Source organism: Notolepis coatsorum (assembly GCF_963971535.1).
Source record: "Notolepis coatsorum genome assembly, chromosome: 6".
Classification (NCBI taxonomy): Eukaryota; Metazoa; Chordata; class Actinopteri; order Aulopiformes; family Paralepididae; genus Notolepis; species Notolepis coatsorum.
In genome coordinates, this window is record NC_140170.1 from 151,829,065 (window position 1) to 151,850,596 (window position 21,532).

The 21,532-nt window shown below is 45.6% G+C and overlaps 1 protein-coding gene across 1 annotated transcript in view; it reads right to left on the bottom strand.

Annotated features, from left to right (window-relative positions):
- itih3a.1 (inter-alpha-trypsin inhibitor heavy chain 3a, tandem duplicate 1) overlaps positions 1-19,994 on the bottom strand; it is a 94,512-nt gene extending 74,518 nt beyond the window's left edge. The window contains exons 1-5 of the mRNA XM_084316111.1: positions 19,874-19,994; positions 19,246-19,275; positions 14,401-14,424; positions 6,179-6,333; positions 5,170-5,274 (exon numbers count right to left, since the gene is read on the bottom strand). Coding sequence (XP_084172237.1) covers positions 5,170-5,274; positions 6,179-6,333; positions 14,401-14,424; positions 19,246-19,275; positions 19,874-19,981 — 422 coding nt within the window. The 5' untranslated portion in view covers positions 19,982-19,994. The remainder of the gene's footprint in view (positions 1-5,169; positions 5,275-6,178; positions 6,334-14,400; positions 14,425-19,245; positions 19,276-19,873) is intronic.
- Positions 19,995-21,532: the final 1,538 nt, after the last annotated feature.

Genomic DNA, 21,532 nt, shown 5'->3' on the forward strand with positions numbered 1-21,532 from the left:
AACGTTACATGAACACACACAACCTCTCATCATACAACAAAACCAGTTCATTTTTACTCACGTAAAAAACAACGCCGTTTTCTAGGTAGAGAGAAAGCTATACCAGCGATCAAGACAATTCACACACAACACATGTCGCATCCCCAAATGTAGTGAAGCAACATACGTTTTGGAAAAAACATCCTTATTACAAAACATTCGGAAGGGGAAGGAAGGAAGAGGGGGTAAATGTCCAATGGACCCTTACCTGCACCAATGAACGCAGGCTGAGAGGACCGCAACAGGCTGGTCTCCACGTTGACGAAGGCCCTCGCTGGCGGGGCAAAAGAAGCTAAGGCCGGAGTGAGGCTCCGGCGAGACGCCCCCCTCCAACAGCCGATCATGGTGCAGGGCCGACTACATCTTCTGTCAAAGATGACGTTGTAGTCAGAGTGCAAAAGCCTGCTATTCTCACGGCTAATGTTCAACGGTGTAGCACAAGCTAACAGCTAACTCCAGGCTAACTGGTAGCATCAGGCTAACATTCCCAGCCGAGCGAGCGTACAGAGCTAGCGTCGTAGCTAAACAGCTAACTGGCTAACAGGTAGCTCAACCCAGCTAGGACGCAAGCCAAGCAGCTACCACCAAAACTGTACAACGTGAGAACACAATATAGGCCAACACTCAGACAGCCGCTGTCTGTCCCTCTCCTCATCCGAAGAGAGAAGAGGAAAAGAAGTCAACACAGTCTTCAGAACGGTGATTATCAGACACAGCAGTGCCGACACAAGTCCCTCATGGGCTGCAGCCGATTTGAGCGTGGAGGTATTCTCATAACGAAACACCAAACCCACCTCCCTCATGCCGGGTAACTTTCATCTTGAAAGGCGGGGCCCGCACGGTGACAGAGAGTATCCGTTTGTCCAGAGATCCGGGGGATTGAACCGCAGATTCGGATACGGTCCCAGGTAACAAAGCTCCCGATGAGGAGCTCATGTAACGTGGGCGTCAAACCAGAACCCTCTCCACGCCGCTAAGAGGCAGCAAAAAAGGGTACCAGCCTTGAGCCGGCTTTCGTAAGTCGTGCAGCCATTCCCCCCATAATAGCAACACAACTGGTGCTTGCATCTCAAAACCATCACCCGCCCGGAGAGGCAGCCAGCCCTCACATGGCCGAGCGCCTCTCAAGCAAAGTCCAACTGCAGAGCGGAGGTAATACCTGTCCAACTGCAGAGCTGGAGGAATGCCGGCGGGGATTAGGCCAGCGACGCGAGCCCCTAATACGAAAATGCCGGTGGAGGTCAGAATGATCATCATCTTCTAGACACCCCGGTAGCAAAGACATTATCGCTGTATTTCCTCGAAACATAGTGAGAGAGAAAATAAAGATATAATGACAACGCAGCTCCTTCATCGTAGCTCCTTTCCAACTATTCTCTAAACTCAAGTGGTGTACACAGACACTTGATGGTGGTGAAAACAAGGAAGGAGCTGTTAGTATGGCCACACCCCTGCTTATGTAGAGGAGCGGATGGGGGTGTGGCCAGGCGAGTGGGTGTATATAGGTGCATGTGAAGATGTATTCAGTGCTAGTACTGATATGGGAGTGTATTCCAGTAGACGCAGAGCGGAGCTATACAATATATAACTGTTCTAAGGACAGTGAGACCTTCTGATTGCAGGTGGTCTGGTAGCACATGGTTTATCAAGTAGGACACAATGGTTCCATGAGACCTTTTGATAACAGGTGGTCATGAGAAGTTTTGAACATGTGAAAAATACTGTCAGAAAATAATTATTGCAGCTTTATGTAACATAGGCCTACAGTAGGTATTAATGAAAAATAAATAAGGCTGATTACTTTTTTACAATATGAAGTGAGATAACAAAAGTGGAAGTACACTGATTTGGGATGCAACAATACCAATGTGCCAATACCGATTCACCATCATCCACCAAGTACCAATGCAATATATGACCTTTATTAAATAGTACAGAGACCGTTCGTTTGGGGTCAGTGGACAAAATGTATTAAGATATAATCCATTAGAGATGGATTTTCCATTAGAGATCAAACATGTGCTAAAAATGCAGAAAATTAAGATGGTTTGCTTTTATTGCTCATTAGTTACACGGTAAGCTACAGGTTTTATTATTGGAGAAATGATCAGATACTCATACTTTTACTGATAGTGACAGTTTTAGTGCGGTAAATGGTAAATGGTGCATTTATATATATCTCTTTTATCCAAAGCGCTTTACAATTTGTTCCTCACATTTTATCCATTCACTCACACATTCACACACCAACGGCAGAGGCAACCATGCAAGTTGCCAACCTGCTCCTCGAGAGCAGTTAGGTTAGGGGTTAAGTGTCTTGCTCAAGGATGCTTTGACATACTGCCCAGGAGGAGCGGGAATCAAACCGGGAACTTCTGGTGTCGCCCCCACCAGCACAATATCCAATATGTTATGGTTTGTAACCGACCCCAATCGCACAACACAAGACAGGTATGATGGTTTGCCAAGAAACAGATATTTATTGAGAGACAGGGAAAAAAGGGCACTGTCCCTTTAAGGGAGAACACAAATACAGGAATATAACAAGAGGGGAAAAACTAGGTGCCTTTAAGAGGCGGGCAGGAAAAGGGAACACTAAGGGAAGGTTAATGAACGCTAGGGGAAACATTAAGGGAACGCTAGGGGAAGGTTAAAGGAACACTAGGGGAAGGTTAAAGGAACAGAGGAACTAGAGACTAGGAGAAGTCGGGACAAGGAGAGCTAGGGAACAGGAGAACTGGGGACTAGGGACAAGGAACTAGGTGGAACTAGAAGGGGAGAACTTGGGACCAGGAACTAGGTGGAACTAGAAAGGGGAGAACTAGGGACAGAGGGGACTGAGGCCCGCGGAGGCGGGCTGGGGAACAGGGAGGAACTGGGGACAGAGACCCGCGGAGGCGGGCTGGGGACAGGGAGGAACTGGGGACTGGTGGGAAAACATCTGGGCCGCTCTGCAGAACAGAGGAGAGGGTTAATATTCAAAAGGGAACAAACAGAGCAGATGCAGAACAGTCCAAATAAACAAAGAAAACAAAGTAATAATATCTTCGTGTGACAAACACACAGGGGGAGATGTAATGTCCAAAAATACTATCTAAGTGAGAACAAAAACAGAGTGGGAGATGAAATGTCCAAACTACTAACTAAGTGAGAACTAACGGAGGCAATACGCTGGGTGAGTGACATCACAATCAAAACTCACCCAGGCGTATGCGTAATGGTACAGGAACAGCAGCGGGAACGGGGGCAAGAGGCATTACGCTGGGTGAGTGACATCACAATCAAAACTCACCCAGGCGTATGCGTAATGGTACAGGAAACAGCAGCGGGAACGGGGGCAAGAGGCATTACGCTGGGTGAGTGACATCACAATCAAAACTCACCCAGGCGTATGCGTAATGGTACAGGAAACAGCAGCGGGAACGGGGGCAAGAGGCATTACGCTGGGTGAGTGACATCACAATCAAAACTCACCCAGGCGTATGCGTAATGGTACAGGAAACAGCAGCGGGAACGGGGGCAAGAGGCATTACGCTGGGTGAGTGACATCACAATCAAAACTCACCCAGGCGTATGCGTAATGGTACAGGGACAGCAGCGGGGCGAGGGCATCGCCACCGGGTGGCTGGCTGTCCGAGCCGAGGAACAGAGTGCTGGAACAGTGGCGGTGGCGAGGGTGTCGTCCACCGGGTAGCCGACTGTCGGAGCCGAGGAACAGAGTGCTGGAACAGTGGCGGTGGCGAGGGTGTCGTCCACCGGGTAGCCGCTGTCGGAGCCGAGGAACAGAGTGCTGGAACAGTGGCGGTGGCGAGGGTGTCGTCCACCGGGTAGCCGCTGTCGGAGCCGAGGAACAGAGTGCTGGAACAGTGGCGGTGGCGAGGGTGTCGTCCACCGGGTAGCCGCTGTCGGAGCCGAGGAACAGAGTGGCGCGCCACACCTTGGTGTGCGCGTCGGAACCGAGAGACGCATCGGGGTGCGTCTGCGAGGAGGAGTGTGCCAAGCACGAGGATCTTTGGAAAATGCGCGTTGGAGACTGGAGAGCGTGCCAAGCCCTTGAAGATGCGCGTTGCGCGCTGGTGACTGGAGAGCGTGCCAAGCCCTTGCAGATGCGCGTTGCGCGCTGGTGACTGGAGAGCGTGCCAAGCCCGAAGGTCTAGGAGATGCGCGTCTGCGCGCTGGTCGGGAGAGCGTGCCAAGCTCGAAGGTCTAGGAGATGCGCGTCTGCGCGCTGGTCGGGAGAGCGTGCCAAGCTCGAAGGTCTAGGAGATGCGCGTCTGCGCGCTGGTCGGGAGAGCGTGCCAAGCTCGAAGGTCTAGGAGATGCGCGTCTGCGCGCTGGTCGGGAGAGCGTGCCAAGCTCGAAGGTCTGAAGTGGAACACTGGAATACCTCCCGTAGAGGATTAGAGAGCGCAGTACAGTGTCTCCCTCCAGGCAAACGGCGACAGGTGGCGAAGGCTTGAGCGCATCTGGCGCGCTGGTCTGGAGTGGAACACTGGAATACCTCCCGTAGAGGATTAGAGAGCGCAGTACAATGTCTCCCTCCAGGCAAACGGCGACGGGTGGCCAAAGCTTGCACCTCGTCTCACGCCGGGCGCTGGTCTGGATGTGCGTCAGGACGACAGCTGCGCGGGGGGTCTGAAGTGGATGACTGGGATGCCTCCCGTGGAAGTCTAGGGAGCGCAGACCAGTCCCACTCTCAGGCAACGGCGACAGCAGGCGAAGGCTGGAGCATACATCTCTACGCCGGAGAATCAATACAGCATAGGCAGAACAGAGGACCTCCCGAAAGAGTCTAGATGTTTGAGAATATGATACGGCATGTTTACAACACGACCCCACGCCGAAACGAGGGGAAGAGCCCTGGTATTTAAAGCCCACAGGGGAACTAATTAGCCTGCCACCACAGGTGCGAGAGGTAATTGATAATAGTCCAGGTGTGGCCACTGAGAGTAAACGAGAGTAAAGAACGAGAGGGTGGGGGCTAGAGAGAGTGAGTAGGGAATTCCTAACAGTAGGCTTAAAGAAGACAGAGAAAGTTGGTGAGCAGCGGACAAAACCTCACACAATATCTTATATAAGCCATTGGTATCTTGAATATTTCATGCTTTCTGGCTTCCCAGTCTGACTTACTTGACCAGTCCTGCGGTCTGACCTGAGGAAACGGCCTTCTCATACTGCTTCTTGGCCTTCTCCTTCTCCTTCACGTCCCCGATGTAGGTCTGACCCTCAATCTCCCTGGGTGGTAAAAAGTAAAACAGTTAAGAAGCAGACAGAGACAAAAAACAAAAAGTCTGGGCAGTTCTTCAAACAGGTTAATGCACCTGTGTCATCTGTAAACTTAGAGATTCAAGATAATCATAGAACTTAAAGGGGAATGCCACCCATTTAATCCCATCTCATTCCTAAATGTCGGTTCTGAAATGTTGCAAAGTAATTTTCCCACATTATGCCTACATCAGCATAAGAAATTATTTCAAGAAATAATAATTGAAAATTGTTTTCTTTAAATCAGTTATTCTCAGACGAGAACGTTTAGTCATGAGAACTTTCAGAAAACCAATCTATCTCACAGTTCTCAGGAATTAAGTAGTGTGATGTTAGACACTGTGTGACAGGCTTAGGTTACAGCTTGTGTCATGTCTTGCTCTGCTCTGCTGTGATCCATGTCCACCTCATATTAGGCCCCTTGTCTCGGAACCTTCCAAACAGAAACCCAGCTGTGAGGTTTGTCTTCTTGAACCAGTTGGAAGGAGGCGTATTGCTGCTTCAAACATGCTGGTCTGACCCTCTGACTCATTAAAGGAGGCGTATTGCTGCTTCAAACATGCTGGTCAAACCCTCTGACTCATTAAAGGAGGCGTATTGCTGCTTCAAACATGCTGGTCAAACCATCTGACTCATTAAAGGAGGCGTATTGCTGCTTCAAACATGCTGGTCAAACCCTCTGACTCATTAAAGGAGGCGTATTGCTGCTTCAAACATGCTGGTCAAACCCTCTGACTCATTAAAGGAGGCGTATTGCTGCTTCAAACATGCTGGTCAAACCCTCTGACTCATTAAATGAGGCTTATTGCTGCTTCAAACATGCTGGTCTGACCCTCTGACTCATTAAAGGGAAAGGAGTGGAACAGAGACTGACATGCTGAAGTTGGTGATGAAGGCGGTCTTGGGCAGCTCCACCTCGAAGAAGACTTCCTGAGAGGAGTTGGCCTTGTTCCGAGCACCGGAGGTCATGACGGTGTGAGCAAAGCGAGACGCCACCGTGCAGTCAACCTTGACACTGTACACCTCCACCTGGAGGAGAGGAGGAGGACATTATCTATCAGTCCTCCTTGACACTGTACACCTCCACCTGGAGGAGAGGAGGAGGACATTATCTATCAGTCCTCCTTGACACTGTACACCTCCACCTGGAGGAGAGGAGGAGGACATTATCTATCAGTCCACCTTGACACTGTACACCTCCACCTGGAGGAGAGGAGGAGGACATTATCTATCAGTCAACCTTGACACTGTACACCTCCACCTGGAGGAGAGGAGGAGGATATTATCTATCAGTCAACCTTGACACTGTACACCTCCACCTGGAAGAGAGGAGGAGGACATTATCTATCAGTCCACCTTGACACTGTACATCTCCACCTGGAGGAGAGGAGGATGACAGGAGAAGACGAGGATAGGGAAGAATATTGAGAGATCAAAAGAATGAGAAATAATGTTGATATTTAGGTTATTATAATATGAGCAGGGGTGTAAAGTGCTTGAGTAATTGTACTTCGTTACAATACTTAAGTACTGTTTTGGGGGATTTGTACTTTACTCGAGTAGTATTAGGTTTGTATACTTTGTACTTTTACTCCATTACATTTCAGAGAAAAACATTTTTTTTACTCCTTACATTTAAAATGCAGACCTACAAAGTACAAATCTCACAGGTCCAACCATTTTAATTTGTATATTTTAATTGTTTATCTGGCCAAACTAACGTTAACGTTATTAATCCTGCAACCACAGGTAAACAGCCAATCAAATCCCCATCAATGGAAAATTAACCCGCCCATACCCATGCTGATTGGTCCTTGTGCAACACTAGAAAGCGGGGATCTTTGATTAAACACCTGCTATCAGAAGAATAGACAGTCAGATCTGCATTATGCTGTGGTTAATATTGTGATATTATTCAGGGTACTCCAGTATTCTGTCTTTAATATTGTGATATTATTCAGGGTACTCCAGTATTCTGTCTTTAACACTATCAGTGCCGGCCTTGTTTACCTTTTTACCCCCTTGAATGCCATCATCCACTTCAATGTTAGCGTTAAAAACGCATAATCTATGTTTTAAATTATGGCTATGTGTCTAATCTGCCCGTCGCTTATCAATGACTTGTTTGCAGTCAACATTGTCGAAACGGATTGTTTTTTAATCGGTTCATATCCTTTTTATAGCATTTCGAAAAGCTATTGTTCTCTAGAAAATTTCCGGGAAAATAGAAAGATTCCGTCATAAACGGCATTTATTGGAATATTCTCGAATACACTAGACACGTTGTCATTTGTCGGCCTATTTATGAATCGTTTTCAAATAAACGCTAGATTATCTATGTGTACTTATGCACACTATAGAGGCGGGCTGAAAAATCTATTACCTCATTTCCTCAACATCACACACACACACACACACACATACACACACACGGCACATGCTGATATCTCAGTGAATACAGCTCTGATTTCCCCAAGACTGGTAACATAGACTCCTTACCTTAGATCAGATGTTCTCCAAAAAGATTATTCCAATTCCTGATCGCCATTCCAAATATCGATCGCGTTTATTGATTGATTATTGGCTGCTGTAAATATATATTCCACGCTGCATTCCAACTCGCGATCACTTCCATGTTCATCAGACGGCTTGCCAGCACAGTGGAGCCAGTTGGCTCCACCTCCACAGATCCAGCAGTACATTTACATTTACATTTACATTTAGTCATTTAGCTGATGCTTTTATCCAAAGCGACTTACAAGTTCTGTACGACAAGCCATCAGGAAGGGCACAACTCTATCAGCTGAGTAACAATGTTCGTCAAAGTGTTGAGTGCTACAGTGTAGGTTAGTTTATTAGGACAAGTGCATGACAGTATGGTTAGTTAGGGTTAGATAATTTTTTATTTTTTTTTTAATTCAGATAATGGTTGAAGAAGTGCGTCTTTAGTCGACGGCGAAAGATTGGACATGTTTCGGCTGTCCTAACTGGGGTGGGTAGTTCATTCCACCATTGTGGGGCAAGGACTGAGAATAGGCGACCCTCCCGGAGCTTGGATAGGAGTAGGTCTGAGGCGGCCAGAAGAAGCAGAGCGTAGGGGTCTTGAGGGTGTGTAGTTAGAGACCATTGACCGGAGGTAGGCGGGAGCAGTTCCCTTTGCCGCACGGTATGCTAGGTCGAGGGCCTTGAAGCGGATTCGTGCAGCAATGGGGAGCCAGTGCAGGTCCCTAAGAAGTGGGGTGACATGGGCCGACTTCGGTAGGTTTGAGATCAGGCGGGCCGCTGCGTTCTGAATGAGTTGAAGAGGCTTAGTGGCAGTGGCCGGGAGGCCAGCGAGCAGTGCGTTGCAGTAGTCGAGGCGGGAGATGACTGTTGATTGGACGAGGAGTTGGGTGGATTCTTTTGTCAGGAAGGGGCGTATCCTTCTGACGTTGCTCAGGAGGAATCGGCAGGTTCTGGTTGTCGCTGCGATGTGAGCAGAGAAGTTCAACTGGTCGTCGAGGACAACACCAAGGTTCTTGGCGGTCGGGGACGCGGTCACAGCTGCATTCTCGACTGTGATGGAAAGGTCGGTCAGGGGGGAGGATTTGGCCGGCAGGTGGAGCAATTCTGTTTTGCTTAGGTTCAGTTTGAGGTGGTTGGTCGTCATCCAGGCGGAGATGTCGGACAGACAGGCCGAGATCCGCTCAGAGACGTGGATATCTGAGGGAGGGAAGGAGAGGAAGAGTTGAGTATCGTCGGCATAACAGTGGTAGGAGAAGCCATGAGACGTGATAATGTTACCCAGTGATTTAGTGTAGAGGGAGAAGAGAAGGGGTCCTAAAACCGAGCCCTGGGGGACACCCGTCCGCAGGGGGCGGGTGGCCGACAGGGTCCCTCTCCATGACACTTGGTAGGAGCGGTCATTGAGGTATGACAACCATGTCAGCGCAGAGCCAGCCACTCCCATTCCTGCGAGGGCCGCGAGGAGGATCTGGTGGTTGACTGTGTCGAAGGCTGCAGATAGATCTAGGAGAATCAGGACAGAGGAGAGGCCTTTCGCTTTTGCTAAGTGAAGTGCCTCTGTGACCGCAATGAGGGCTGTCTCTGTGGAGTGACCAGTTCTGAAGCCTGACTGATTAGGGTCTAGGAGGTCATTCTGTAAGAGATAAGCAGTAAGTTGGTTGGATACAGCACGTTCAAGTGTTTTAGAAAGGAAGGAGAGAAGAGAGACAGGACGGTAGTTGCCTATGACGGTAGGGTTCAGGGATGGTTTTTTTTATGAGGGGCGTGACTCTGGCTTGTTTTAGGGAGGTGGGGACCACCCCCGAGTTGAGTGAGGAGTTGATGGTTGCAGTTAGGAATGGGAGGATGTCTGGTGCTATGGTCTGGAGGAGTGGGGAAGGTAGCCGGTCCAGCCGGCATGTAGTCGGACGGTTCGACGTTACCAGTGTCAGGGTCTCGGCTTCTGTAATGGGAGAGAAAGATGACAGAGTGAAGGATGAGGTTCTCGATTCAGCATTTGGAATGGGTGGGGGTTGGGAGAAGGAGCTGCGGATGTTCTCCACTTTTTCCTCAAAGAAGATCGCAAAGTCTTCGGCAGAGAAAGATGATGGAGGGGGGGGTGGGGGGGGAGTGAGGAGGGAGGACATGGTAGCATGCAGTTTGCGAAGATTCTTGGCAGAGGCCTCGATCCTATGGTGAAAGAAAGAAGCTTTGGCATTAGTAATGGTTTTGGAGAATGTTAACAAGAGGTTGTGATATGTGTCGATGTCAGCTGCTCTCAGGACCTGTCTTTGTTCTCTCACTGGATCTGTCAGCCATGGACTGGGTAGCAGTATAATCGAATGACCTGCAGTTACACAGGCAGGGCCGCCTCAGGGGGTGTGCGAGCAGTGCGGTCGCACAGGGCCTCGCGGGAAGGGGGGCATCGCAAAAAATAAAATAAAAAAAAATAATTTTTTTTTTTTTATTTATTATTTTTATTTTATTTTTTATTTTTTTTATTTTGCGAGGCCCCCCTTCCCGCGAGGCCCTTTTTCATCACATACCTAAAATCTAGTTTTGCTTATATGCTTATATATTTCACATTAGACACGTTTGTAGAATGTGTCTGACTTGTTCCTGGGTCTGCACCTGGGTCACTATTGGAGCTCTGCAGCAGGCATTGGTTTCAACGAAGGGAGTGGTTACTTACATCATAGTACGCGGCCGCCGCCGGAAACTTAAACGAAGAAGAAGAAGAAGAATCAGCTGCGTTTGAATATTTCGCGCGTGCAGCTTTTGACTATTATGCTTAGTTATGCCAGCCAAGGTCGGTCATTATCAGTCGGTCAGTCACCAAGGAACGTTGACGAAAGGCGGGACAAATGGCCGGAGCCTTGTCATGATGCAGTCGGGATATAGGCCATGGCCCATGATGATGTCGGCTAGTAGCTAGCTTAGCTAAAGGCTATCTAGCGTTAGCTAACCTGCAGCCAAGGATGAAGAGGGTCGTTTGGCAGATGAACTTCGTCAACTCCACGCGGTTGTCTCCATCCTCTTGGACGTTTGGTGAGTTTTTAACCTATTCTATTAACTCTATTCTATTCCCGCCGTGGACATCGCTCTCTCTCTCTCTCTCTCTCTCTCACTCTCTGGAGCTAAACTGGCCGACTAGCTAATAGTACTACTAGTAGCTAACGGTGTGTGCCTGGTGTCAGCACCTGGCTGTATGTAGCCGCATAGCTTGCTTCTGCGTTAGCTAATGGTTAGCGATAGCCTGGTTGAGCTAACTGTTAGCCAGTTAGCTGTTTAGCTTCGACGTTAACTGCCGGCTGCGCTCGGCTGGGAACGTTCGTTTGATGCTATCAGTTAGCCTTGAGTTAGCTGTTAGCTTGTGCTACGACCATTGACATTAGCCGTGAGAATAGCAGGGGGTTCTGGCACTCTGACTACGACATCATCTTTGACAGAAGATGTAGTCGGGCCTGCACCATGACAAGGCTCTGGCAGCAGCTTATTTTTGTCCCGACAGCGAGAGGCCTTTCGTCAACGTGGAGACCTGTGTTACGGCCTTTCGCCCTGCGTTCCTTGGTGCAGGTAAGATTAATGAAAATGTCATGACATTACCCCACTCTTCCTTCCTTCCCCTCCCGAATGTTTTGTTAATAACGATGTTTTTTTCCAGGCAAAACATATGCTACTTCACAACATTTGGAGATACGACATGTGCTGTGTGTGAATGTCTTGGTCGTTTGTGTAGCTTGGGTAGCGTTGGGCCGTTGGCCAAAGCTGTGTGTGTCACAGTACCTGGCTAGCCTATTTAGCTGATGTCGGCCATTGGCTCCTTGCTGCTTTGGTTTCTCTGGTATAGACCCTCTTCTCTTTGGATTTAAGTGTTGATCTTTGTCCTTTTGGATCTCTCATACATGCTCTCTCTCTAACACACACACACATGCTCTCTCTCTCTCTCTCTCATACATGCTCTCTCTCTAACACACATGCTCTCTCTCTCTCTCTCTCTCTCTCTCTTCTAACACACACAGTCTGCCTATGGCGGCCTTTCTCGATGGCTAGGCTGTGCTCGCTGAGTCTGTATAGTCAAGGATCTTCAGTCACAGTGCTCAGGTATTCTGCCACTGTGTACTCTCTGTTTAGGGCCAAATAGCATTTCAATTTCTTTCCAATGTGTCTTTCTCTCTCTCTCTCTCTCTCTCTCTCTGTACACTGTATATTGACTGTAGAACGGGAGCTCTCTCTCGCTCTCTCTTTTGCTATATGTTGACTGTATCATGCCCCGCCTCGGGCAGCGCTATTATTTAAGAATATGTTGACTGTATGAAAAAAAAATATATATATATATATATATATATATATATATATAATTTTTTATTTATTTATTTTTTAACCTTTTGGGGGGGGGGGGGGGGGGGGGCTCGCGTTAAATCTCGCACAGGGCCTCGCATTTCTCCCAGGCGGCCCTGTACACAGGGATAGACGATAGGGGGCGGTATTTTCCCATCTGAGCTCCTAGAGGGTCTGCTGTACCAACGGGAGACTCGGTTGATGAAATATGAATTCAGATCACTAATAAAACAAATCAAACGACAATACACGTCGTCGGCACTCAACAGGGGTCTGATAAGACGACAATACACGTCATCGGCATTCAAAGTGTTCATATTGTGATATTATTCAGGGTACTCCAGTATTCTGCCTTTAGTATTGTGATATTATTCAGGATAATCCAGTATTCTGTCTTTAATATTGTGATATTATTCAGGATAATCCAGTATGCTGTGTTTAATATTGTGATATTATTCATGGTTACAACATTCTGTTTTTAATATTGTGATATTATTCATGCTGTGATGTGAATGCCGTCCATGTTAGTTTACCTTCAAAAAAGTGTCCTCTGTTCTTTCATTTCAGCATTGTCTATCGCAGAACACATTCCATTGTGGGCAGAGTGTATGCTTGGTTTCATTCCAGCCTTGCCTAAACACCAGCTGATGATTTCACTAATTGGCTCACCTCTTCAACTAACTCACCTGGTGCAATGTATAGTTAAAATGAAAACTTGGCCCACAATGGAATGAGTTTGAGACCCCTGGTGTATCCCTTTAAAAAAAATTACTTTTACTAACCTGTTAAGCTGTAGGAATATTTCGCCTAAAGGTACCTGCCTAAGTAACTGGACGATTGCTTCACTTCTGCAAGGTCAATTTGCATGTTCTTGGTATCTAGGAACATCTAGGGACCTGGGGGTATGTATTTCCAGTGTCAGAAATATTGTATCTGTTACTAGGCTGAGTAAATTGTAATGAAGAAAAGGAGAATATAAATTATGATTTATGATTTTTGCATCTTTGATCAAAAATATATACGGGTAGGAGAAAATGCTCACTGAGCTCATTCACCACCTTATTGAGATCATGTGTACAAAAAATCTAAGCAAATGAATAAAGGGAAGATGATTAAACAGAAGGATTTGTAGATACAGTAATTAATGATAATCAATTTTAATTATAAATTCATATTTGACCTTGAACTTGACCTTGACCTTATTATGGCCAAATCATACGGATAGGGAAAATGCTCCTCTTTCCAATAGCAGGGTTGAATCTGGATTTAGTCATTTCCTTGCATTTTATACGATAATTAGCATTTTCCGATAAATTCGTATATCCGATCAATCGTATAAAACATTGGTAAAAATGAAAATATACACTTTGACTACTGTTTTTGATAGGGTTATGGTCTTTACTCTTGGCTACAAAAAATATATATTTAAAAACATTAACCTCTTAACATCCAAGGGCCCACATGTAGACGATTATTTGCCGACCTCTAGTGGCTCGGGTGTGCATTTCTTTTAATACAATATATGGAGAGAATTAAAGCCCTATTTGTTGCCTGTCGATTTCCCTTTCAGGTGACAAAATCCGTTCAGCGGTTCTCGAGTTACATGCCAATATGTGAGGCGTGCCCCAAAGTACGCAAAAGTACACATTACCACCCCCGACTCCCGGGGTTCTAGCTCCGTCAATCATTTGGCGATCTCGAAAATCTTTGCACAGGGTTGTAGCCAATGAGTGTGGCTTTCCAATGATACCCCATGATATGATAATTGGGGATCTAATACGGTCTCTATTGATCGATTTATGATAAAGAAAAGCAGGGTCCCCCTATAGGGGGACCTTAAGGCTTAACAGTACATTTAAAAGTAGGACTTTTTTACTTTTACTCAAGTGTGTTTTTAGCCAGATACTTTGACTTTTACTTGAGTCCGATTTTGAGACGGTACCCATACTTTCACTTAAGTATAATTTCTGGGTACTTTTTACACCCCTGAATATGAGGTATTGACATATTTCTGTAAAGTGAAGTAAGCTGATTTTCCATTGTCTTTACTACTACTACAACAACAACAACAACAACAACAACAACAACAACAACAACAACAACAACAACAACAAATGATCACAGTGACACTGACATGAAAAACGAATTCTTCTTCTTCTACTGTGATGATGAGACAATTGACCTGTCTCAACCATCATCATCATCATCATCATCATCATCATCATCATCATCATCATCATCATCAGAGATTAAACAGATCTTTCCTCTTACCTCTGCATTGTTTATACTTCTTTTCTGTAGACATATAAAGAGATAAGCCATTGGTTAGATTTGGATTCAAAACTACTAAACTACAAATGATATATACAAGTAAATAAATATACAACATAGTCATCTGGAGGATCAATGTATTTAAAAAGTTTAAATTCACAAAGAGGAAAACAATGGTCTCTTATAGTCTTGGAAATAAGATGTAAAATTATCCTCACTTTATGTTACAGGTTACAGTGTTAATCAATTATAATTATGTTATAACAGTGTATTAACTGTCCCAAGCTCTTATAACTAGCTATATAACTACAATTTAATTTAATTTCAAACCATTATTTAAACTCAAAAGGCAACTGAGGTTTCCCTGATGGTCACACAAAGTTAAGCAAAAGAAAAGGCATATCAAATCACACAGCATATAAAATCATAACAATGAGAGAAGTAAGGATAACAATAAATTAAAACATGTACAACTTGATTGACAAAGGTTGGAGATCAAGGTTTTAAACTCTTGACCTTGTGATTTCCCTGCTGCCCCTATTAACACTTTGATCGCCATGGTTAAATTCATAATTTACCATCCCTAGCCAGCTCTATTTGTCTATGGAGAAGTTCCCCTTCTTTGCAGGGCTATAACTTTTTAAATTCTATTGCTAAATTGACATTATTATGGCCCATTCAATGTCCTATATCCATTGTTCAGGGTGTAGCAACGTTATACTTTTTCATTCACATATTCATACTAAAATATGGTCTAAAGTATAAGTATGTTTTTATCGTTTTCTGCAGCTTTCTCCAGAACTTGATTTATAGCCCCAAATGCATTATATTGATGATCAAATACAGTTTGGTAGCGATCGGTGCCAGATGAAAATTTTCAACTTACTTCTAGAAGTTACTACGTATCATCTGATATTGACCGGATGGGCGGGGGGTCGTTTATAATTCCGTGGGCAACGTTATATCATTCATCTAGGGTGGGTCATATGATCATCAGATCAGTTAGTATAGAAGACGTTAGAAAATAACGTTGAAACTCACCGTATCTTCCTCGCGCCGTTGGACGATCAGCTTGGAGTAGACAGTTTTCGATTATGGGATGTTGATTTAGATGAACCATTTCCAGGTTGTATAATACTATATACGTCCAAATAACGTTGTTTATTGAGTTAGGGCGAGCGATTGATTATCCAGTGTGTTGAGATGGAGTCCGGCTAACGATCGCGAGTGCCCGGACGAAATATGGATGAGCACTTCCTGTTTGGCGCGTCACTTCCTGCGTCACCAGATGGCGCTCTTGAACCGTTAGACAGTTGAGTGGAGCTCACCAGTACATGTCATGTCTCCGGAGGAAATATTGATATCAAAGACGTGTTACGGCGTCTTCGGCAGAATGAGCATGGCGAGCAAAGACGAGTTACGGCGTTTCCGGCGATTAAAGTGTTAACAACCTGTGTGTATACGACCCGGGCATGTCGGATCACATGGCCGTTTCCATGGAGATGTTGTCCCCCCCCCCCCATTCAAAGCACAAGCGCCAGATCTGTTTCAGAAATATAAAAAACATCAACCTGGATGCTCTGGCCTTGGACCTCCAACATCTTGCCCCTCCTGCCCTCTCCTCAGCCAGTGACTCAGTAGGCTACTACAACAAAGCCCTGAGTGGCCTCCTGGACGTCCACACCCCATGAAATCCAAGATGGTCACGTTCTCACTCTCTGCCCCCTGGTACACCAGCGAGCTGAGGGAGATGAAGGTGGCTGGCCGTGTCCTTGAGCAACGCCTCACTGCGTCGGGACTCACCGTGCACAGAGAGGTCTACAGAGAGCACCAAAAGGCCTACTCCAAAGCCCTGAAGGACGCTCAATCACGGTTCTACTCCAACATCATCAACAATAGCCCCGGCAATTCTAAACAGCTTTTTTCCACCATACACCACCTCCTCAAACCCCAAACCCAGGCACACAGAGAGACCACTGAGAAGCGGTGTAATGACTTCATGTAATTTTTCACAGCCAAAGTTGAGGGCATCCGCTCTCTGCTCCCCGGCTCCTCTTCTTCACCTGCTCCACCTGCTGTCTTACAGCCTGAAGTCTCCCAGCTCCACCGCTGTTTCAGTGACACCACGCAGCGTGAGGTCGAGGCCATCATCGGGAGGATGAAGCCATCCACGTGTGCTCTGGATCCCCTCCCCACAGCCCTGGTGAAAGCCAACATCCGCACTATTGGTCCCCTAATGACCAGCACCATCAACCTCTGCTTGCAGGCTGGCCACGTTCCGCCTGCCCTCAAAACTGCCATCATTACCCCCCTCCTGAAGAAACCCACCCTGGACCCAGAGGCCCTCGTCAACTACCGGCCCATCTCCAACCTCCGGTTCCTCTACCTACAAGGTGCTGGAGAAGGTAGTTGCGGAGCAGCTCCAAGCACACCTCAGAGACAACAATATCTTCGAGAAGTTCCAGTCTGGGTTCCGCTCTGCGCACAGTACAGAGACAGCCCTGGTCAGGGTAACCAACAACCTTCTGATGGCGGCGGATGCTGGAACCCCATCCATTCTGGTCCTTCTCGACCTATCGGCAGCCTTCGACACGGTGGATCATTCCATCCTACTGGACTGTCTCCATTCCAACGTCGGACTCCGCGACCTAGCCCTTGGCTTGTTCCACTCCCTCTTGGCTGGTTGGACTGAGTGTGTCTCCCTTGGAGGCGCAACATCCTCCAACCACCCCGTCACCTGCGGTGTCCCCCAGGGATCCGTCCTCGGCCCCCTGCTGTTCACCCTATACATGCTCCCCCTCGGCCGCATCATCAGCCGGCACGGTGTGTCGTTCCATTGTTACGCTGACAACACCCAGCTGTATATCCAGACTACACCATCATCACCTTCATCACCCCCCACACTGACCGCTTGCCTGGAGGACACTAAGGCGTGGATGAACCACAGGTTTCTCCAGGTCAACAGTTCCAAAACACAAGCCATGCTGATTGGTACCCCACACCAGGTCCGGTCATCCACCATCACCACCATCTCCTTCTCTGGTCAGGACATTCCCCTCTCCACCCTTGTCACCAACTTGGGTGTGAAAATGGACCCCCACCTCACATACGAAACACACATCAAACACCTCTGCAAGAGAGCTTTCTTTCACCTCAGAAACATCACTAAACTCTGTTCCTCACTCACCCTGGCAGATTCCGAGAAACTCGTCCACGCCTTTGTTTCCTCCAGGCTGGACTATTTCAATGCACTCCTCATCGGGATCCCTAGTAAAAGCATTCAAAAACTCCAAACCATCCAGAATGTCGCTGCTAGGATCCTGATGAGGGTGCGCAAATATGATCACATCACCCCCACCCTCAGATCACTTCACTGGCTCCCCGTGGAACACAGGATTGAGTACAAGGTCTCCCTCCTCACTCACCAGTGCGTACACGGTGGTGCCCCTGCCTACCTCAAAGAACTCCTCACCCCGCAGTCCTCCTCACGCTCCCTCCGCTCCGGCACAGCCTACCTCCTCAAAGCCCCCAGGACTAAGCTGCACACCATGGGCGATCGAGCCTTCTGCTCTGCCACACCCAGACTATGGAATGCTCTCCCCATCCACCTGAGAGCACCACAATCCGTCAAGGCTTTTAAAAGGGGCCTAAAAACATTTATTTTTAACAAGGCTTTTGCCTGAATCTTTCTTTTACTTTTATTTTTACTTCTATTCATTTTATTATTATTTTATTTTATTTTACTTTTATGTTCTTCCATTTCATTGGTTGTTTTATTCATTTTAATTGTTTTATTCATTTAACTTTTTATCTTTATCTCCTGTAGCACTTTGAGATTCTCACAAATATAAAGTGCGGTACAAATTGAATCTATCATTATTATTATTATTATTATCTCAAGCTAAGGACTGTTGGAGTTCATTCCATGAGCTAGGGGCATCATAGCAAAATTCAGATTTACCATATTTTCAGAAGATTTGCCTAAAGGTACATACTCAAGTAAATGGAAGATTGCTCCACTTCTACAAGGTCCATTTGCATGTTCTTTATTGCCATCCGGACACATGCAATATGAAATATGAATGTAGAATATAAAATGCCAGGCCTATAAATGGCTTTATAGGGTCAAGTGAGACATCATTTAAATGGCCTGTCTCGTATGTCGGATGCCACTGTTAAATCCCGATTTAGTACCACCAGGCACCCGATAGAGGGCAGCAAAAACTGTGAGTGAAATCTACTGTAAGTACAGTTACTTTTGTATAATGGCGATAGCTGCATCAAGAATCACCAGGTTGAGACACGTTTTTTTTCTAGACGTTCACAGAAAGGTAAAGAAACAATATATGTTGTATTTTATGGCAATAACATTGAGGTTTGTTTGACCCGTGAGATATAAACACAACATTCACAAACGTAGTGCTGAAAGTATACACTTTGACTGCTGTTTTGATAGGGTTAGGGTCTTTACTCTTGGCTACATTTGAAAAAGAAACACATCACGTAATACGGACTGTATTGATCTATTTGTGACGTGAAATAAATCTCGGCCTGGCCGATTGGCCTTAATAGGTTAAGGATGTCATGTGATGAATGTCTCTTCACAAAACCAATCAGAAATTGACATGTAACTGTACTGCTACAATCATGTACTTAACCTGATCATTGATCCTGGGCAGAGCTGTTATATGCATTATATTTGTATATTTTCATAATAATTATTCATTAGTGTACCTTAAATGGAGTGTTATTGTAATGTGAAAATCTATAGTCAGATAAATGAAAGTCAGTAGAGGAAGGAAATACTTTTCATGTTTTAAATAGTTACTGTGGTGTTGTGAGTACCTTAAGTGACCTGCTGGCACCTTCAGTCTCCTGGAACACAGAGCAAGGAAAACATGGTGTCAACATAACTATGAACTATTAAGTAGGCATGATGGTGATGAAGGAATGTAGATCAGACACTGTAATAACACTATAGTAACACTGTGATAACACACACTGAGAGAAGCACACATCCAAATGACCCCCCCCCCATTAATTTTCTTACACAAACAGACAGAGAAGCCTACAGAAAGAATTACATGGATGCAGTGATAGCTTGAAAGAGACACTGTAATAACACTATAGTAACACTGTGATAACACTGTAATACACACACTGAGAGAAGCACACACCCAAATGACCCCCCCCCCCATTAATTTTCTTACACGAACAGACAGAGAAGACCAAAGTCTACAGAAAAAATTACATGGATGCAGTGATAGCTTGAAAGAGTGTTGATGTGTAATATAGAATAAAAAATGACTTGATGTGGTAAAGAATTAATGATGGCTTCGCTGGGACCCAACACAATAAGACATTCAACAGAGGCTGATGAAAAAAAACAGAAAAAACACCAATTCAAACTCACAATTATCTAGATGACAAATAGGCTGAGAGCAGGACAGGAACGGGGTCCGAGAGCACTTACCTGTGTTGTAGCCTCATCCCGTGAGATGACCAGAGCTCCCTGCACCAGGCCAGCGAGACAGAGGCAGACACAGGCCCAAAGAGGCAGCTCTCTCCCTGCTCCAGACATGACCACACTACTGCTAAACACACCGATTGACTAACTGACTGACTTCACTGGCCAGAGTGCAGCCCGATTCTACCCTTTCTGGGAGGAGGGGTGCGTGTGTGTGTGTGTGTGTGTGTGTGTGTGTGTGTGTGTGTGTGCGTGTGTGTGTGTGTGTGTTGGAAAGTTGACCAACAGACCTCAATATGGTAGGATGGCCTGAGGAGTACGTTTATGTGCGTCGGTGCTTGTAAACCTCAAAGGAAGAATCAATGCTTCTGTGTGTGTGCTTGTAGGGGAGGGCGGGTTTCCACATGTTTGCATAAAGGACCGAACTCAAACCTCACTTACTTCACACTGGTCACTCAGTGTCAAGCTTGGATCCGTGTACATTTTCACATGAAATAAGTGATATCTAGCATAATAAAGAACACACATGCCACTACTAATCTAGAAAGGGCTGTTTTAGTTTAGTAGATAATTATGAATCCAGCTACAATACCTTATGTTGCACCAATATAGGCTGATCATGTTTTGTTCATCAGGTCTGAACTTGCTTAACCAATGTTTGTCAAAGGGTTATCATCTACTATCGGGTGGTTAGGTTTGAGTACACAGAAATGTACCTATATAAATATACACACAGAAAATTATTAACTCAATATATGCACTTAATACATAACGTTACACACAATACACCTGTACACAGTTAGTGCTTGCATATTACTGTACAATGACAGTTGAACAGACATACACACAAACACTCGCTAACATATAATATATGATTTGCACACACCCAAAGCACAAAGAGATTGAGAAAAATAAAATGTGATAATTTAATGTATGTAACTATGTATGTTATTTATGTCATTTCTACTGCGTCAATGAGTCCTGTGGTCAGACGGGACATGTCACACACACAGACACACACACGTTGATTGTCTGACTAATTGGTGGAAATGACTTATTTTCCACCTTCCCCAGAGTCGGACAATAATATAGATATACATTTTGTAACTCTATCAAAAGTGAAGTAATGCACCATCCAACAACTTCCAAAACTGTTTTATTTACATATTCTATCTTATGTGTTTACCATGTGTAGAGATAACAACATAAAAACAAGACATTGTAGTTTTTGAAGCAGCTAGGTGGTTGGAGCTATTTCCTTGAGAAGCAACCGTCTATTCATCCACTGGGCATAGTGATGCACTCACAGCATCTCAAGCTGAGGTGGGGGTTGACCAGCGGTTTGTGACGTATACATCCACCGTGGTAGAGGTATTGAGAACACTATTGAGAATTGATTGCCAAAATTCGGACTCAAGTGCCTGGTTTTGCTTACACTGGAAGAACATAGAGTATGGATCTGGTATAAATTTGATTTGATTCGATTTTTTTATTTGTCTCGATTCAAACATAGAAACACAAAACAAGTAAAAAAGAAAAAAAAAAAAAAAAAAGGTAAATAGTCAAAGACTATTTCCATACAGTTCAATACGTGTTCGAGAAGGAACAGGGGGAAGTAAAAAAAAAAAAAAAAAAAAAAAAAAAGAAAAAAACGTATCAAGCCCT